Source organism: Rhinatrema bivittatum, chromosome 2 (genome assembly GCF_901001135.1).
Source record: "Rhinatrema bivittatum chromosome 2, aRhiBiv1.1, whole genome shotgun sequence".
NCBI lineage: Eukaryota > Metazoa > Chordata > Amphibia > Gymnophiona > Rhinatrematidae > Rhinatrema > Rhinatrema bivittatum.
Window position 1 is genome coordinate 58,656,563 of NC_042616.1, and position 17,703 is coordinate 58,674,265.

General features: G+C 44.2%; 1 protein-coding gene across 1 annotated transcript in view; it reads right to left on the minus strand.

Annotated features, from left to right (window-relative positions):
* Positions 1-17,703, minus strand: part of TBRG4 (transforming growth factor beta regulator 4) — a 50,156-nt gene that overhangs the window by 12,209 nt on the left and 20,244 nt on the right. Inside the window, 4 exon segments of the mRNA XM_029588227.1 lie at positions 412-660; positions 984-1,128; positions 5,806-5,916; positions 12,786-12,943. Coding sequence (XP_029444087.1) covers positions 412-660; positions 984-1,128; positions 5,806-5,916; positions 12,786-12,943 — 663 coding nt within the window.

A 17,703-nucleotide genomic window follows, 5' to 3' on the forward strand; every position in this document is an offset into this window, starting at 1 on the left:
CTAGACAGGTTTTCAGGATCTCTCGAATGCATGAGATTTATTTGCATGCACTACCACCTGTGTATGTAAATATTTCTCATACATATTCATTAGCGATAGAGAGAAAACCCAACTGGCTAGGGATGGGAGGGGTGGGCCCGGGGACTGTTTCAGCACCCCTGCTTTAACTGAACTAAATACGTTGGTTATTAGTTGTCAAAAGTTATACTTCCTCAGGTCAAGCCAAGTGAGTCGAGCAGAAATATTTCTGAACATAGAAGAAACTACAACACAACAGTCATGATAAAGTAACAGTAATCCTACAGAGATTAGAATTTAAGGGCTCACTTGTGTTAATTTTTTTAAAGGTGGAAAAGACAGCTATAGCTGGCAAGCAGCCCACGTTAAGGCTCTCCTGGAGAGTTTCCTCACCCATTTGCCACCCGTATACAGTGTCCACGGCCGTGCGGCAGCAGTCTACATCCCCAGCCAAGCCCTTGATCACCTCCCGAAGCTCGGTCTGCAGCTGACTGGGCTTCCTGTCTCCAAGCTGAGAAAGCTCTGCAGTCAGTATCTCTGTGGGAAGGAGAGGTCCCTTGTACTCGGCGCCCTCCAGCCTGGCTGTGGAGTTTATGTGGATCAGTTTTAACCTGCAGCTCTGCATCTTAGAGGATCTGTCACCTGTGAAGGAGGAGCATAATTAAATCCCCTCCAACCCAGAGCACACTCTCCCTCGTTGCCCTTTTCTTTCCGTTCCCCACAACAAACATATCTGGAACGTGATGGAGGAAGAGTGTTTAGCCATGAAGCAAACTTCCCTCCAGTCTTTGGCCAGCGAGGAGCTGGTGTCACCTGGGCCATGCATCAGTGGATGCCAAATGGTAAAACGGGGAGGAAACCACTTTAGTGGAGCTTTAGCATGCTCAGAAGTCTGAGGAATGCTTAAGTGTCAGACGCCTGACTGACATTTTCTTGGCTAAATAAATATATATGCCAATAGTTACCAAAAATGCTGCTGCAGAAGTCCGAGTGCAGCACTTTCTGCAGGTAGGAGGGGTTCACCTGCTGCAGCACACATAGGGACCATACCAAGTCTATCAATAGCTGAGGATTCAGACTGTCCAGCTCTGCTCCAACTCTCTGGTGCATCTGTGGGGAGAAGACGACAGAGGTCAGACAAGGGTCAGTCTCTCTCACCACCCTGGGTCCATCCTCCACACCACAATTCCCTTCCAGCTCTAATCAAAAGTAGTCTTGGCTCCTGTCACTTCAGTTCCACCATGCTTGGCTGAATGACTACTATTCCCCTTTAGAACTGCAGGCAGAGAAGGAAAAGTACTACCAAGAAGTCATCTTGTTGCCTACAGGTCCACCTTCTAATGCTCCCTCAACATCTCCACCCCAACCTCCTGCAGCTGAGAGGGCACAAGGCATAACCTATCCGCAGCTGCTCTACAGCCAGTATCACAGCAAGAGCAACATCTGCTCACCCTTCTACACCCCAAGAGCTATAACACTGGCTCCCAGAGCAGGAATCAAAGTCCCCACCCTGGGATCTGTATTGCACTGACTGATTACAAGGAATGGGATCCATTATTGTGCACTGGTAGGGTACATCCTATATTTTAGCTAATTGCCAGCTTTTTTTTTTTAATCTGTCTTGCAAATAAAAAAAAAATTTCATCTAGTGGATCTTTAAGAAAACGACCCTCATTTCTTTCGCATGTGCCTCAAACTAGCACTTCACAGATGACCCAGACTAAATAACCCAAGCCTTCTCAGTCCCCTTCAGGCTAGGATCCAAGCTGTCAGCTAAGGACAGTCCTTTTTTGGATTTTTGGTTACGTTTAAGACTCTATAATACAGAAGGGTTAATGCCCTGGTCCCACAGACCCCATCGAGCACATGGATAATGTAAAAATTGCCAAAGCGGGAGACGTAAACCTCCTGACAAACAAATACATAAGTAAAGAATAAGACAAACTATAAGGAGAAGAAGGAGAAGAACCCTCTCGCACAGGTTCTTAGTTACAGACTGTGGAATGCTAAACATCCCAGTGCATGAGAAATAAGCATGGAGTGAAGGGAGAAGACCTGCCCTGGCTAAGAAGGTGCCTATAAAAAATCTCCTTCGTTTACAAAGCCTTTCATCAGTTTAGCCATTAAGACTTTGAAATTCTCTCTCGCTGCAGCTTTCTATGTGAAACACGGCTCATGATGCGACCTGGATTTAGGAATCATTCCTCTGTGCCCTTCTAATGATGGAATGCCTGTCCCCACCGGGGCTGTGATTTATCTACAAATGCATCTTAAATGGAGTAAAGCAGCAGTGTAGCAATTACAGCACCACGCTGAGAACAGGAGAAAGCAGGATGCAAATCCCGCTTCTGCCACTGATGCTCCCTTGCGCCCTTAGGCAAGTCACTTAAACCCCTGCTGCCTCAGGTCAACTTAGGGAGTCATTTACTAAGTATTTTCTCCCATTCTGAGTCTATGGGAAAAAAGTTTAGGCTCTTAGACTAAGACCTCTGGGGACAGGGAAATATCTACTGTACCTGAATGTAATTTGCCTTGAGCTATCAATGAAAAAAAGGTATGAGCTAAATCCAAATAAAATATTTGAATTCGCTGGGTTTTTTGTTTTTTTTCTTTTTAGTTTTTAAGCATCCTTGTATGAAAAGGAAAAACAAAACAAAAAAAACTTGTGGCCTAGTCATGTCTGTCCATCCGTCTGTCTGTGACCTATTCTAGAGGTGCAGTATACAGAGATGTGCCACTTGGGGGTGCTGTGTTGGGGGAAAAGCAAATGATGGCAGCTGGAGATGATGCTCTGCCACAGCCATCCATCCAGCCAATTTAGGAGAGTTTACGCAAAAGGGCGCTGTGGCGAGAAAACAGATGAAGCCGCAGCCCCCAGGCTCTTACCCAACCACATGAAACTGGCCAGTCTGGAAGCGCAGTCCTACCAAATAAGATGTAGCGCTGCATTTTGGAAAGAAACCAACCCCACTCTCCCTGTAGAACACCCTTGCCAATCTGTTAACAAAAGTAATTTAAGAATTGTTTTTTTGAGATTTTTTTTTTTTATAACATCCCACATCCTTTTTAAGCCTTCTTTTTCTAAAAAGGAAAAAAATATATATCTTATGGTGACATCAAGCCAGTCGATCTGTGATATGGTTCAAACTTGGTGTGTGTTCCGTGCTAATGGGTCTCATGCTACCTGCCAACTTTGAAGTCTGTCTGACCAGCAGCCGTCACTTCCGGGGGGGGGGGGGTCTATGCCTGGTCATGACTTCTGATCTCTGCTGAATGCAAGGAAAAGAGAGAGAGGTTGAATAAAGGCTATGCCAACAATGCTGTACAGCTCAGAAAAAAAACGGGAGCATCACAGGAAAGGAAGAGAGAGATCTTGCAGAAGACGTATGTTATTTGTGCCACGTTACAATGAGAGAGGGTCTAGGGCCAAGCAGCAAGATAAAAAAGGATTGCCATATGCCTTGAGCATATACCTTTTCTAATTGTTTGTGTATTTATTTATTTATAACTTTTATATACCGAGGTTCAATTAACAGAATTAATTATCACTTCGGTTTACATCACTAAGACCCAGACATCTGAGGGCAGAGATATGAAAAAGTCTCCTTCACTCCGCATATGCACTCACATTCAGTACTAGAATTAGGCCCGACTCTGAAGCTGTTTAAATGCACAAAGACCATTCCAAGCTGTGAAAGATCTTCCATTGCTTACAACCAGAAACGCAAGAAGCCGTAGTGACCTCTGCAGGATTTAAAGGGCAGTAACAAGCCGATTATTTGTGCTGAGCTCATGCACGGTCTTGACCCGTTTAGGGTTGGGAATGTTTCAACTGTGAGCAAATATGACTAACATTTTCAGATAATTCTGAGTAGTTCTGCACTCTGCAGACGACACAATACCATCTATGCCAATATTTCTGCCACATCAGCTAAGGTAGGCATGGAAAACCACAAGAGGAGCTAGGACCAAACTGCAGAAGCTGTGGAAAAGAAAGAATAAAGGATTTAAAAAAAAAAAGAAAACAAAATGAAAGCAAAATGAGCAAAAAAAAATTGATTTTAAAAATTTCTGTACTTTCCCTGGCATGTAGAAAAAGGGGGTTAACAGTATGAAGATCAATTGTTCTTCATCTCCAATGGAGACAGGACAAGATGAAGTGATCTTAGAGTCAGGGCAGAGTCAGGATAGACATCGGAAGGAAACGAGTGTCAGTGCGGGTAACTCCAGAGCTGGAGCGTTACCCTGGGAGGTGGGGGGAGTTTCTGTCACTGAAGCTTTCTAAACGTGGGTGAGATAGGCATCTGTCTGGGTCGATTACAGGTACAGCATATACTGCCTGCAGGTGCAGGATGGACTAGAGACTTTGAGGCTCTCTCCAGCTCTGTCCTTCTAGGAGTTTATTAAAGCTGTGTTTCTGCTAACATTGCATTTTATACTTCGTTACACCAGGTCCAAATGCTATATTTTGAGGGCATTTATAGAAGGTTTAAACTACCTGCTTTGGCAATAGTCATTATATGACTGTAGAGGGGGTCAGGTGGCAGGGCATTAACCCACCCTAGGTTAGTTTATTATTAGTCTTACTATACCATCGGACTTCTAATAAACAGGCCGAATCAGTAAAGTCCGCGGGAGAGTGGGCGAACGCCCGCTCGCCTGTGCGCGCGCCGCAGTATTTAAATGAGGCCCGGCGGTAGAAACAGGCAAAAGGAGGCGCTAGGGACACTAGCGCGTCCCTAGCGCCTCCTTTTGGCCCAGAGCGGCGGCTGTCAGCAGGTTTGACAGCCGACGCTCAATTTTGCCAGCTACGGGCTCGGAAACTGGACACCGGCAAAATTGAGCGTCTGGTTTTCAACCCGACAGCCGCCTTCAATTTTTTTTTTTTTCTTTTTTTACCCTTTGGGACCTCCGACTTAATATCGCCATGATATTAAGTCGGAGGGTGCACAGAAAAGCAGTTTTTACTGCTTTTCTGTGCACTTTCCCGGTGCCCAAAGAAATTAGCGCCTACCTTTGGGTAGCGCTAATTTCTGAAAGTAAAATGTGCGGCTTGGCTGCACATTTTACTTACTGAATCGTGCGGGAATACCTAATAGGGCCATCAACTGGAGCGCACTGTACTGTATCGGCCTGAAAGTGGTGTACAATATTATACACTGTACATTCTCAGTCAAATTATCAAGAACTGTCCTCAGCTCACAGCCCAGTCCATGAACATGGATCCCAACCAATAAAGGCTGACAGCAATTTTATTTTTATTTATTTATTTTTTTTAAGAGCAGGAGTTGTAATCCTCTTGTTTTGGTAATGGGGTCTAGGGGCAGGGTGCTAACCTCCTGTATCATAAAAATTCTCAATCTCAGACTTAAAGCTAAGAAGGGATCGTCCTTGGCTCATGGATTCACTGAGGATGTTCCATTAATGCAGGCTGCACAGGCGAACACACAACTACTAGCTACACGAACCATCTGCGTTTTACCTTTTTCAACACACAGAAGATCCGTTAAGAGACCACAAAACCCAACACAAATCCAAATTCACAACTATCCTGCCACCCCCTACTTCTGTCTACTGTGGATGGAAAGTTAATTGCTCTGATTTCTCCTTGCCCTCAAGCACACTGGCTCCTGACTCTCATGAGGGGGCTTTGACTGGTGGTGGAGCTGCGCCTCCGTACTGGGTCCCAGCTCTCAAACAGAGATGTCCAGCTCTGCGGCACAGAGCACACATGAAGAGGACATGCTGTCAAACATGAAGAAGACATGCTGTCAAACAAGCCTTTACCAGCTCATAGAAGCCCTCTCCTCGGCTGGGCTGGAAATTAAGGCGTGCAAATGCCAGAACGATGTTGCAGAGCTGGAGAATGGTGAACTTCTCAGCGTTATCGATGGTGTACTGAGAAGAGAACAGAGTGCATATATTATATCCAAAAGAGTAAGAACATTTCAACAGACGATTACACCTTAAATAAGAACATATTAATGCAGCTGATACCATCAAATGCTAACAAAGGTGACAAATATGAATAAAAATCTATATGTATTTAGTGGACACACAGTAGCTGACACACAAAAGGGAGGAATTAGTAAATGAGCAGAAAGGCCAAACATCAAACCTGGTGTGTATAAATACTAACCCTCAAGATCATGTATTAATACTAAGGTGATAATTTCCTTTCGAATCCAGTCAGACCAGTTCAAAAGAATAAGTAATGGCCACTGATCAGCAGATAGAGACAGATCAACAGGTTCGCTGACCATGCCTTATAAACATCTGTGCTGACCTCAGCCTGCCATTATCTGCAACAAGCTAACTTTAGAAAACTTGAATCCATTCCAACATCTCATCTTAAATCTTTATTTTTTTTTAAACCAAAAAGGCTTCCATAAAGAAAAAGCAAGCAGAAACACTATTTACAAATCCATAGGGCACTTACCTGCTCAGTAGAAATTCACAGATTCCATCCTTTATTTCACAATCCAACTGAAAAATATAAACACGTTTGGCAGCATAGGAAAGGTCCTGGACTGGCTAACTGAACTCAAGGAAAGGAAATTATCAGGCAAGAACTAAATTTCACCTTCCTCATCATCCAGTCAGACCAGTCCAGACAAATGGGATGGACCCAAACAACTCCTGAATAGGGCGGTTCAATGCCAACCCCGCTCTCAACACCTCAGAGCCAAACAAAACTTCTTCCCTGCTGCTCACATCCAATTGATGTTTGGAAAAGGAGTGCAAGGAAGACAAAGCTGCTGCTTTACATATCTCCAGGGGAGAAGGCAAATCTGCCCATGAGGCTGCCTGAGCTGTTGTGGAATCCAGAGATGTCCCTGTAATGACTCTCAAATCAAGGTGGCTGCCTCACCTTTCCTAACTCTACCCTATGGCACAAAAAGATGATCCAGCTTCCTGAAGGAATGTATAACCTTAAGATACCTTAAGAGAACTCTTCTCATATCAATATTGTGAAGCAACATGCGTTCTGCCAAGCCAGTATGCTTCCTAAATGAAAGCGAACATACAAAACGATTCAGACGAAAGGTCATAATCAACTTGGGAAGAAGAGAGGGCATCATATGAACCCTGACCATATTCTTTGTAATCGTCCAAAATGGCTCCCTGCAGAAAAGATCCCGTAACTCCAGTATCCTTCTTGCTTAACAAATAGTCACTAGAAAGGCTGCCTTCAAGATAAACAGCTTCAGCAAAACCTCCTGCAAACCCAACAAGAAGGACAATACCAAACTGAGGTCAGGAGGAGGAAATGGATTCCAAACCCACAGCCCAATGTGCTTCTTGTCCTGCAAAAAAAAACAAACAAAAACATGCCACATCTGGATGTAAGGATAAGATCCTAACCGAAACATGACACATGCAGCAAGAAATATCTGCCACCTGTACCTTCAAGGAGTTAAGCACCAAGCCTTCTGAAAGACCTTCTTGCAGAAAATCCACCACCACTGGCGTTGTTGCCTTGTTAGGATTCAACTGAGTACCAGGCACATCACTGCTCAAAAACTGTCCAAATACAAAATAAGCCAAAAGAAGTAGAGGAGTTCCTAACAGCAATAAAAAGAGCCTGAGCATAGACGATTCCTCTCAAGGGCAAGGCCATAAGACAAAATCAAGCCAGATCTTCATGGAGGAAAAATCCCTGAGAGAAAAGATCTCCATGATGCTGAAGCCTCAACAGCTTCCCTTGCAATAACTGCACAAGATCTGTATACCAAGGGTGCCTCAGCCAGTCTGGAGCCACCAGAATCACTAGATCTGGATGTCCTGAAGTTCTCTGAATCACTTCCCCATGGAGAAAAATTCAAAACCTCTATATTGACCAATGCTGAACTGGAGTACCGAGCCTGGCAGAGTCCCTTCCTTTTTCCTGCTGAAAAATTGTTCTAAATTCACATTTTGAAAGGTTGCCATCAGATCCATTAGTAGGATTCCCACCTGGTCACTACCTGATTGAAAGCTGTCTGAAACAGAGACCATTCTCCAGGGTCAGCGATATTGCGGCTGAGAAAATGGGCTTGAACGTTCTCCACCCTTTGTATGTGCAAGGCCGCAATTATCCTCAGAGACTTTTCTGCCCAAATGAGCAACAAACCCATTTCTTGTGACACCTGGGGACTTCTGGTTCCTCCCTGATGGTTCACATATGTTACCACCATAACACTGTTGAACAGTAACCTGACCACCTGACCTCTGATCAACAGAGCAAAATGCAGCATAGCAAACCAAATCCCTCTGGTCTCCAAACGAATGACTGACCACCTTGCTTCCTTATGTGACTAATGACTATACATCACAGCCCACCAGACTAGCATTTATTATCGTCGCCACCCAGTCCTGGGATTCAAGATCCACTCCTAATTCCAAACTCCTATAATTTTGCACAGTCGGAAACTCATCCTGACTGTCTCTGGTACTAGCAACTTTATGAAATAATTCTGAGATTGAGGATCCCAAAGCTCTCCAAAAGGAGTCTCATGTGCACCCTTGCTCAAGGCACTAGGTCCAATGCTGCTGCCATGGAGCTGAGAAGATGCAGATAACCCTACATCACTGGACTCTTGACCAATAGCAATAAAAGAGTCTGTGGAAATAATTTCTGAATCCTCTGCTCTGTCAAACACGGTCAATCTGTGTGTGTCAAATAAGGCTCCCAGATACTCCAGAGTTCCTGCAACAACTGAGCCACCCTCTTAGTGGCTCTCCTATACTGACTTTGCCCTTATCAGCTAGTCTAGATAAGGATGTACAAATATCCATTCCTTGCATAATGCTGCTGCTAAAACCATCATCGCCTTTGAAAAGGTCCTTGGGTCAGTGGCCAAACCAAAAGGCAGGGCTAGAAACAAAATGCCCCTCCAGCACTGCAAAATGTAGGATGCACTGATGATCCCTCAGTATCAGTATGTGAAGCTAAGTCTATGCAAGATTCAAGGAGGTCAGAAATTCTCCCTTCCTTACTGCCATAACAATTGACTTCAAAGTTTCCATCCTGAAATGAGTTACTCGCACGAACTTGTTGATCTGCTTCAGATCCAGGATGACACCTCTTTCTTGGGAACCACAAAATAAATGGGAGTTCTGACATAGCCCCCACAACTTTCAATCTGAGGAGCCAATTGAGCATCACCGTTATAGCTTATTGCCTTCTGGTGGAGCAACAATGGGAAACCATAAAAGCATCAGAAACCAAACAGGAGAATTCCAGAGCATGACCATCTTGTACTGGCTCCAAAATCCACTGATCTGATGTAATTTAGACCCACCTCCAGTAAAATTGTGACAAACGGCCACCTATTTCCGGAACTGGAGATTAAGTTCCTCAAAAAAACTCACTGAGCATCTCGAGAGGAACCAAATCCAGATGATTCTTCCTTACTGCCTCTCTTGTTTGATCAAGAGGACTGATGTCTGTTAACGGAACAGGCCCTTTGATTACTAGATGTCCTTCCCTGTTTGAACATCCTGAAGTCCCAAAACCTATTTCAGGCTGGAAGAGAGAGAACCACCCTTTGCCTCACCCCAAACCATGGCCATTTTCTCAAGGCCTTCTCTGAACAGCAGCTGCCCCTTAAAGGGAAACTTAGACTGGACTTAGAGATCAAATCCACTGGCCAGTTCTGAAGCCAGAGTAGCCTCCTAGCTGCCACTATGGATGCTACACCCCTTGCAGATTTCCACACTAAATCAAAGCAGTACCTGAGAGTAATATGCTTTTAAGTGCCTGAAAGGCAGAATATAAATCAGATAATAAATAAAACTGTTGCACCCAGTTCAAATTGAGAGTCTTCCACACATCCTCTGAACACACTGCACCAAACATGAGCCAGACCTTGCCACTGTAGTGCTATAAGCCATTATCTGCAGCGCTATGCTAAATGCCTCAAAGACTTATTTTAACAGACTTTCTATCTTGCACATCTTTAAACACAGCTCCTCCTTCAAACAGGATTGTAATTCTCTTAAGTCACAGAACAAACCAAAGATCCACCCTTGGGAAATGAAATCTGTCCTTTTCGAGGGGAACAAAGGGATATAGTTTGTCCAATGACTGGCCTCCCTTAAAATTCACCTCCAGAGACACCCACTGCAGATCAATCAGATCCTTCACAGCCTGATGAAGGGAAAAAACTTTGGTGGTTTTCTAATCTTGAGCATAATGGGATTCTCCACAGAGCTTCCTCCTTCTAATATTCTGAACCAGAAAAATTCTCACCCTCCAATGTCTTTTCTTCTTCTCCACTGGACTTTTTCCTGCTCATACTTCCAGGCAATCTTGAAGGAGCCAGATACACTGAAGTGGATCCTGGGTCTGAAATCTGCCCCACAGAAAAGTCTTGCTGCAAACATTTTAAAAACTCCCTGAAAACAAAAGCCCAGGCCAAGAAATGAGCTTCTGTACTTGAGGAAGGAGAAAGTACGCCTTTAAATGTTGCAGCTGAAAACAGATCTAAGGCCTCCTGTCCTCCCCCACCCCGCTTGTCCTTCGGACTCAGTGAAGGAGGATCAAGCTCTCCTTCACTCCACCGCAGCCCCAATATGGCTACCGTTCCCACCTCCGGGATTCAGGATCCGGCGGGATAAAATTTGGCCTCCGCAATCACGATACTTCCCTCCCCCCCGAGTTCATTTCACTCCCTCACGGCTTGCCCTCACCATAATCGTAACACACCAACCCCAAAAATCCACCAATATAGGTAAAATTCACCAAAATGCAACACCAAAAACCTACACCCCCTCTTAATTTTTTTCTCTTTACTTATTTTCTCTTCTTTAAATTGTCTATCTCTAAACAGTAAAAATTCACAAAGCTTCTATAAAGAAAAAAAATCCATATAAAAAAAAATCCTTATTCAAAAAAAAAACAAACAAACTTTTAATGATGGACAGTGGTTGTTTCATCAACCTCAAAGAGTACCATCCAGGTTACCCTCGTTTTTGCTTTTAATCATAAACAAACCACCGACCACCTTAGTTTTCTTTATAATTTATTCGTTCGAAAAACTTTTTTTTTTAAATTTATTATGAATTTTTTGTCTAAAAAATAGGAACAGTTCACTGCTTAACTCTTTTAGAAAGCAACAATCCTCATTTAATCTTGATAACTTCCCAATTATATGTTCTCCACAGTTCACAAAATCTTAAGCTGAATCAAATGTTTATAATTTTAGAATCATATGGTGGCTATAATTTTCATTGAATATTAAACTCACAACATTAATTAGCACAATCCAAGAATGAAAAATACTTAGCCCAGTCTAGTTATATTTGTAGTTCTCAACCAGGTAGCAAGATCTTCAATCCACGCTGTTAATTGAGCCGCTGAGAAAATAGTCCATGGCAGCGTTTTAACCTGACATGGCCAGGTTTCAAGACATCTTCTTCAAGGGAAACCGCTTACCCATGCCTCTTTCTTAGCTCACCAATATGTTATTCCATCACATTTATTTTCATTTTTCTTTTTGCTCGCAACACGCTGCATTGATCTTCTTCGAAAAGAAGCAGCCCTCCAGAGGGGAGAGCCATAGAGGAGGAGGAAAGGGCAGAGGTGGAGAAAAGAGTGAGGAGGCATAAAATATCTAACCCAACCCTACCCAGACAATTCTGGAAGTTCCCTAGCTCAGGGCCTGCTCCACAGAGAGGGAGCATAAGGTTTTCACCTCAGCAAATTCCTTTTGTTTTTTTCATTTCTTACATATCTTATCTTGAGGCCCTGCACAACAGAGGGAGTGAGAGGCAGCATTTTATCTCCGGAGCTTCCTGCCAAATTTTCTTGCTCAGCCTACCAAGCCTTAGTCCACATCATAAGATGCTCGCCGACACTGGCGAGCTAAGGTCAGCATGAATGCATATAAAAAGTGTGATATCAGCAAACCTGTTGATCTGTCTCCATCTGCTGGTCAGTAAGCATAACCTATTCTTTTGGACTGGTCTGACTGGATAGTGAGGAAATTTGGATTTATTTATGTCAATATGCAACAATGAATATTAACTCATAACCAGGTAATAAACAGTACCAAATATAACAGCAAGGATTACTATTACTATATAAAAAATATTTATGCTCGAGGTGGAAAAGTATTTTAGAAGTGACCCAAATGGGATACTTTGTAGCTATTTCGCTTTAATTTTTTTTTTTTAACTTTCTTTTCCTTTAGTTTTACCCTTTGCTTTCTTTTTCCATTCCCTCTCAAGCATTATCCTCCACCACCACCACCCCCCACTCCCTCTTTGCCAGCTTCTTCTCCTTGGCCCATCAGTTCTCTGCAGACTGGACATTTGAGTTCTATTACAGCGTTCCACAACCCAGGGTCTGCCTGCAGCAAATGCTGTAGCAATCTCCATACAGGCCCAACACACTTCTGTCAAGCATAAGGTCCCAAGTTTTAGGTACCCATATTTTTTTTCTGCCCCGTTTATACTGTTGATTATATTAAATATGAAAGCTGAACACTGAAAAAAGAAAAATTCTTAACAGACTCCAAAGCTGCCAAAGGCAGAGAATGCATCATTCTAACTGGCTGGGCACAGTATCTCTCTGTCTGAGTCTGTAACTGCCCAAGAGCTGCCAACACTCAGCATGGTCCACCAAGATCTTCTGGTGACACATCGTGCCAGCACGTGAGCTCCACCTCAGCATAAGCAATGCTGCTCCCCAAAGAACAGCCTCATCTCTCACTTGCACTTCACCTCTTCCCAGTTACCTGCCACCCATCATGTACACCCCCCCAATGCCAGCAGCCTCTCACCTGGGTAAAGGCCTCAAATAGAGGCAGGTTGAGCCACTTGAGGTAGGCGAAGGACTTGACACATCGTGAGATGTCATTGGGGTTTAGCTCTGGCACTTTAGGAAGCAAGTCGGAAGCCATTTTCTGGAAGACCTGTGTCTGGTGGAAGTTCAACTTCCCTTAAAAAAACCAGCAGAAATCAAGCAGCACTTTCCATGAAAAATGTACAGTAATTTGTGCAGAAAATCCCAAACATGCTTTACAGTGGAGGAACCCTTCAACAATGGCTTGATCTGCGCAGAAGATGCCACAACCTCCGCTTTCTTTGTAATATTTCAATAGGAACAGAGAACAAGCAGAAATACTTGCAATTTAGCAAAAAAGGGATTTTACTTTATTTTGTTTTCAGTTTTTCACACATTTTCCAAATTACAGTCTTACACGTCCCCGATGTCAGTGTCAGAAATCACCTGCTGGAGCTTGAGATCAGATTAGTTCATGCGTTGAGCAATATGCCAAGCAGAAACCGATGAACTCTAGGGAGCAAGTCACCTTCAATTCTCTTGCCAGCATAACCGGTCCTAGGAGTTCTGAGGAAATTGTGGGGGGACTACTCTACAGAAGGTCTAATTATAAAATGTTTAGTTGCAAAAGGGAGAATGACGGGTGAGAAACTCTTAGATTTTTTTCCCCCTTTGGTTTATTTGTAAGCAAAACTACAATTATCTTCTATGTTGGTCCTTCACGTGTACACAATACTTGATGAAGGTAGACAGTGTGCTTTTTTTTTTTTTTTTTTTTTAATTAGACTTAAAGGGAGTAATTTCCAGACTCTCTGCACTGCACTTTTAACCTCTGGATTTCACACCAGTCTTCAAAGTGCAATACACAAGGACCTTCGCTTTGAAACCTGCAGTAACTTCAAGTACTTGAGGACATATGCACTTGCATTTTCTGTGGGTAGGTTTTGCTGACGCGTACACGCGACGATGTGAAAGTACACTTTTCCTCCTCTAACCCGAACACGCCTCGGGGGAACACCTCCTCTCAATATGGCTAAAAGTAAGAGGTGTAGTGGATCGGCAATTTTCACAGTTGATTGATGTGGCTAAATCACTATTTGCCCAAGTAAATGGCTTTGAAACGTTTAACTGTTAAAGGAGCATTACTATTTGCTGTGTGGGCTTTTGAAACGATGCAGAGAGCATGGCTTCCTGTTACAGGCTCCGTAACCTTTATTCAGAATATCTGATTGACACCTCTGCTGTAGTTTAGTAACAAAAGTACAATGCATGGCAACTTCCCAGGATTTTTTTTTTTCATTTATATTTTATTAATTATGTCATTAACAATACATGTAATGAGATAACAGGAAAACACAAATTAACTCTTCAAAAAGGATACAATATAAAAAGCAATGTTTTACTATTCTAGCCCACATTATGGGTAAGAGAGGAATGTATTAACTAGAACATCTTAAAAGAAATAAAAATTTCACATATGGATTTCGAGGAAGAGAACTATACCATTGTATCTGTCATAATACTATCATATTAGTTACTTAACACTCATAGAAATTCCTGCATTCTTATCTATTAGGAAGCAATCCAAATGGAGTGGGATGGGAAAAAAATTGTTATTCTGATAAGTAATTAAACATTTACATGGGATTTGAATTACAAAGACCCTCACTCTGAGCAAACTTCAGATGATAAATCCAGGATTCTCCTCCAGTTTTGCCAGTACAACACACACACATAGCGCCTCTATAACGGGCAACAGAGAAAATATGCCCAAAATTTAGATCTGCCCTGCAGTCTAGCCAAGACAGGAAAGAGTACAGATGGACCCAGCCTTCCCAGAAAAGCACACTGGCTACCAGAAAAGCAAACAGTTTTTCTTTTCCTGATGTCACCAATTAAGAGTGGAGGATGCCCATCCAGCCACTACAAACTTCAGCATGCATATGGAGAAATTACTCCTTACCTGATAATTTCCTTTTCCTTAGTACAGACAGGTGAATCCAAAACCAGTGTGCTATGCACCTCCTACCAGCAGATGGAGACAGAGTAAAACTGATATCAAATTATATATACACCTGCAGTGACATCAGCCTGCCAGCATTCATTGCAAAAGCCAACTGTGGACAAACTAGCAAAACTTAATTATTAACGGATAACCATCCAACACCCACCCATCAGAAAAACACTGAGCTCAGACAAAGAGTGTAAGAACACTGATATAGGAACTGGATTGATACTTACCAGTACTCCCTAGTTCCCTGTACGTACCCGGATCAGAACAGACTGCTGGGTTTTGCCTCCCTTCCAGCAGATGAAGACAGAGAAAAACTTGTAAGGCACCCCTTCATAACCTGGTTGTACTCCCTAGAACACACAGTCACACAGGACCAGAGCACAACTTTCGGCAGCCAAGGGTGGGAAGTTGGATTCATTTGTCTGTACTAAGGAAAATGAAATCATCAGCTGAGTAGTAATTTCTCCTCTTTTAGCATACAGACAGGTGAATTCAAAACTAGTGGGATGTACCAAAGCTACTCCCGAACAGGGCGAGAGGCTGCCCGCGGTCCAATCAAAACCACAGGTGGAAAGGCTGAGTTCTACAAGGCCTGCACATCCAGGCAATAATGTCAGGAAAAAAAGTATGTAAGAAGGGCCACGTCACAGCTCAGCAAATGTCGACGGTAAACAATCTAACCTCTGCCCATTGACACTGCCAGAGCCTTAGTGGCATGAGCCCTAACCTGACTAGGCAATGGCTGCTCAGCGTCCATATACCCTTGCTGTGACTACCTCCTTAATCCAGCGGGCTACTATAGCCCGCAATGTCGGCTCACCTTGTTTACTCCCACCATGGAGAACAAAGGTTCAGAAATCTCCAAATACCTCAAGACATGCCTTTTGACATCCAAGGGCCGTAACAGGCGATATTCCTCTGCATCTCTTACCCTGTCCAGAGACGCAGTGAAAATCTGAGACCACTTTCGGCAAAAAAAACAAAAAACGGAACGTAAGCAGCTTTATTGCTCCTGGAGTCACTCTTAGGAACAGTTCGGATACCTGACAAGCAGAAAAACATTGCCACAAAAAACACACTTTAAAAGGTCAGTAACCTTAGGGAAAGGTTACACATCCGTCGAAAAGTAGGGCCCGCCTAAAAATCCACAAGGGCACCAGTAATTGCAAGGGAGGACAACATTGCCTTTTCCTGCAATGTGGGAGGCTGAGATCATCTGTAGATGTATTTCCGCCCATTCCATAAGGAGATCTATCTCCTGTGACACTTCCTGGCTCTTGGTTCCACCCTTGCAGTTGATATAGGCTACCATTGTTGCGTTGTCCGACATTACATGGACTGCTTGACCCTGGAGTCTGTGGCTAAATTGTAGACAAGCCAATTTGACTGCCCGGGCTTCCAGGTGGTTGATGTTTCAGAGGGTCTCTTCTTCAGTCCAACATACCTGGGCCGTCAGTTCCTGAAAGTGAGTTCCCCAGCCCTAGAGGTTCACGTCTGTTTTGAGAACCAGACAGATCGGAGAGATGAGGTTCCTGTAGCCACCACCAGAGCCAAGAGCATACTCCCATCGGTAAGTGGAGGCGAATCGAGTTGTCTTGAGACTGCGGGTTCCAACATGACAGTAGGGAGTGTTGAAGTGGTCGCTTGTGTGCCCTCGCCCATGGCACTACTCACCGGGTTGCCGCCATCAAACTGAGAACTTGGAGATAGCTACACACCGTCAGGCATGTCGTGCTCATTAACTGACGCCCTTGGGATATCAACTTCCTTATCTGCGTGGTCGGAAGGAAGACCTTACCCTGCTTGGTGTCGAAACGGACTTCCAGATATTCCAAGGACTGAGAGGGCTTGAGACTGCTTTTGGCCAGGTTTACGACCCAACTGAGTTCCTGAAGCAAGATCATCACCTGCTGTTCATCCAGAGACTCTTTCACTGACATGGCCCGGATCAACCAGTCGTCCAAGTATGGGTGCACCAGGAGTCCCTCTTTTCTCAATGCTGCTGCTACGACTACCATAACCTTGGAAAATGTTCTGGGGCGGTGGCTAGGCCGAAGGGCAGTGCCCGGAACTGATAATAGCAACCCAGTACCGCAAAGCATAGGAAACACTGGTGTTCGTGATGGATTGGAATATGTAGGTAGGTCTCGCATAGGTCCAGGGAGGTTAAGAACTCTCCCGATTGTACGGCCATTATCATGGAGCATAGGGTTTCCATGTGGAAATGATTCACTCGTAGACGACGGTTGACGCTTTTGAAGTCCAGTTAAGGAATCTTCCTTCTTGGGTACAATGAAATAGATGGAACTCCACCGGAGGCGGGAAAGACCATTGGATCGCGCACTGAGCACGGAGACCAGAAAGGGAGAGGACACGCCCCAATTTCCTGACTAAGGTGGTGTTGGATTTCCATCTTAATCAGTCAATCATTCTGCCACATTCTTTCCCAGGTCCCATTGGCACCAACGGGCCTCCTCCTCGGAGGAAGCGGCAACGACTACCGCATCGGTCAGGGGAAGCATCGGTGCCCCACTGGGCACCGATGGCTGCCTGGGAATTGATGTCAGCTCGGTTGGTAAGACACAGATAAGCACACTGAGATGCTCTGGTAGCGGTTCCAGCAGGGATAGCCCAGGCACAGATACCCCGCAGCACACAATCGACTGCCAGCTGGACTCGGTACTCCAACTCCTCCTCGAAGGTTGCCTATGCCAAAACGGACTGGGAGATATCACTGTCAGCCAGATCTTCCTTGGAGCCTCGAGGTGGATTGACGACTGACACCTGAACTGGTGGAGACCATCATGGACCCCTGGCATCAATTGAGGATCTGCACTCACCGCAGGGTCTCTTCAAGGGCATCACGGCAAGTGCCAGCGCCAACCCGAGCCTGGCACCGTGC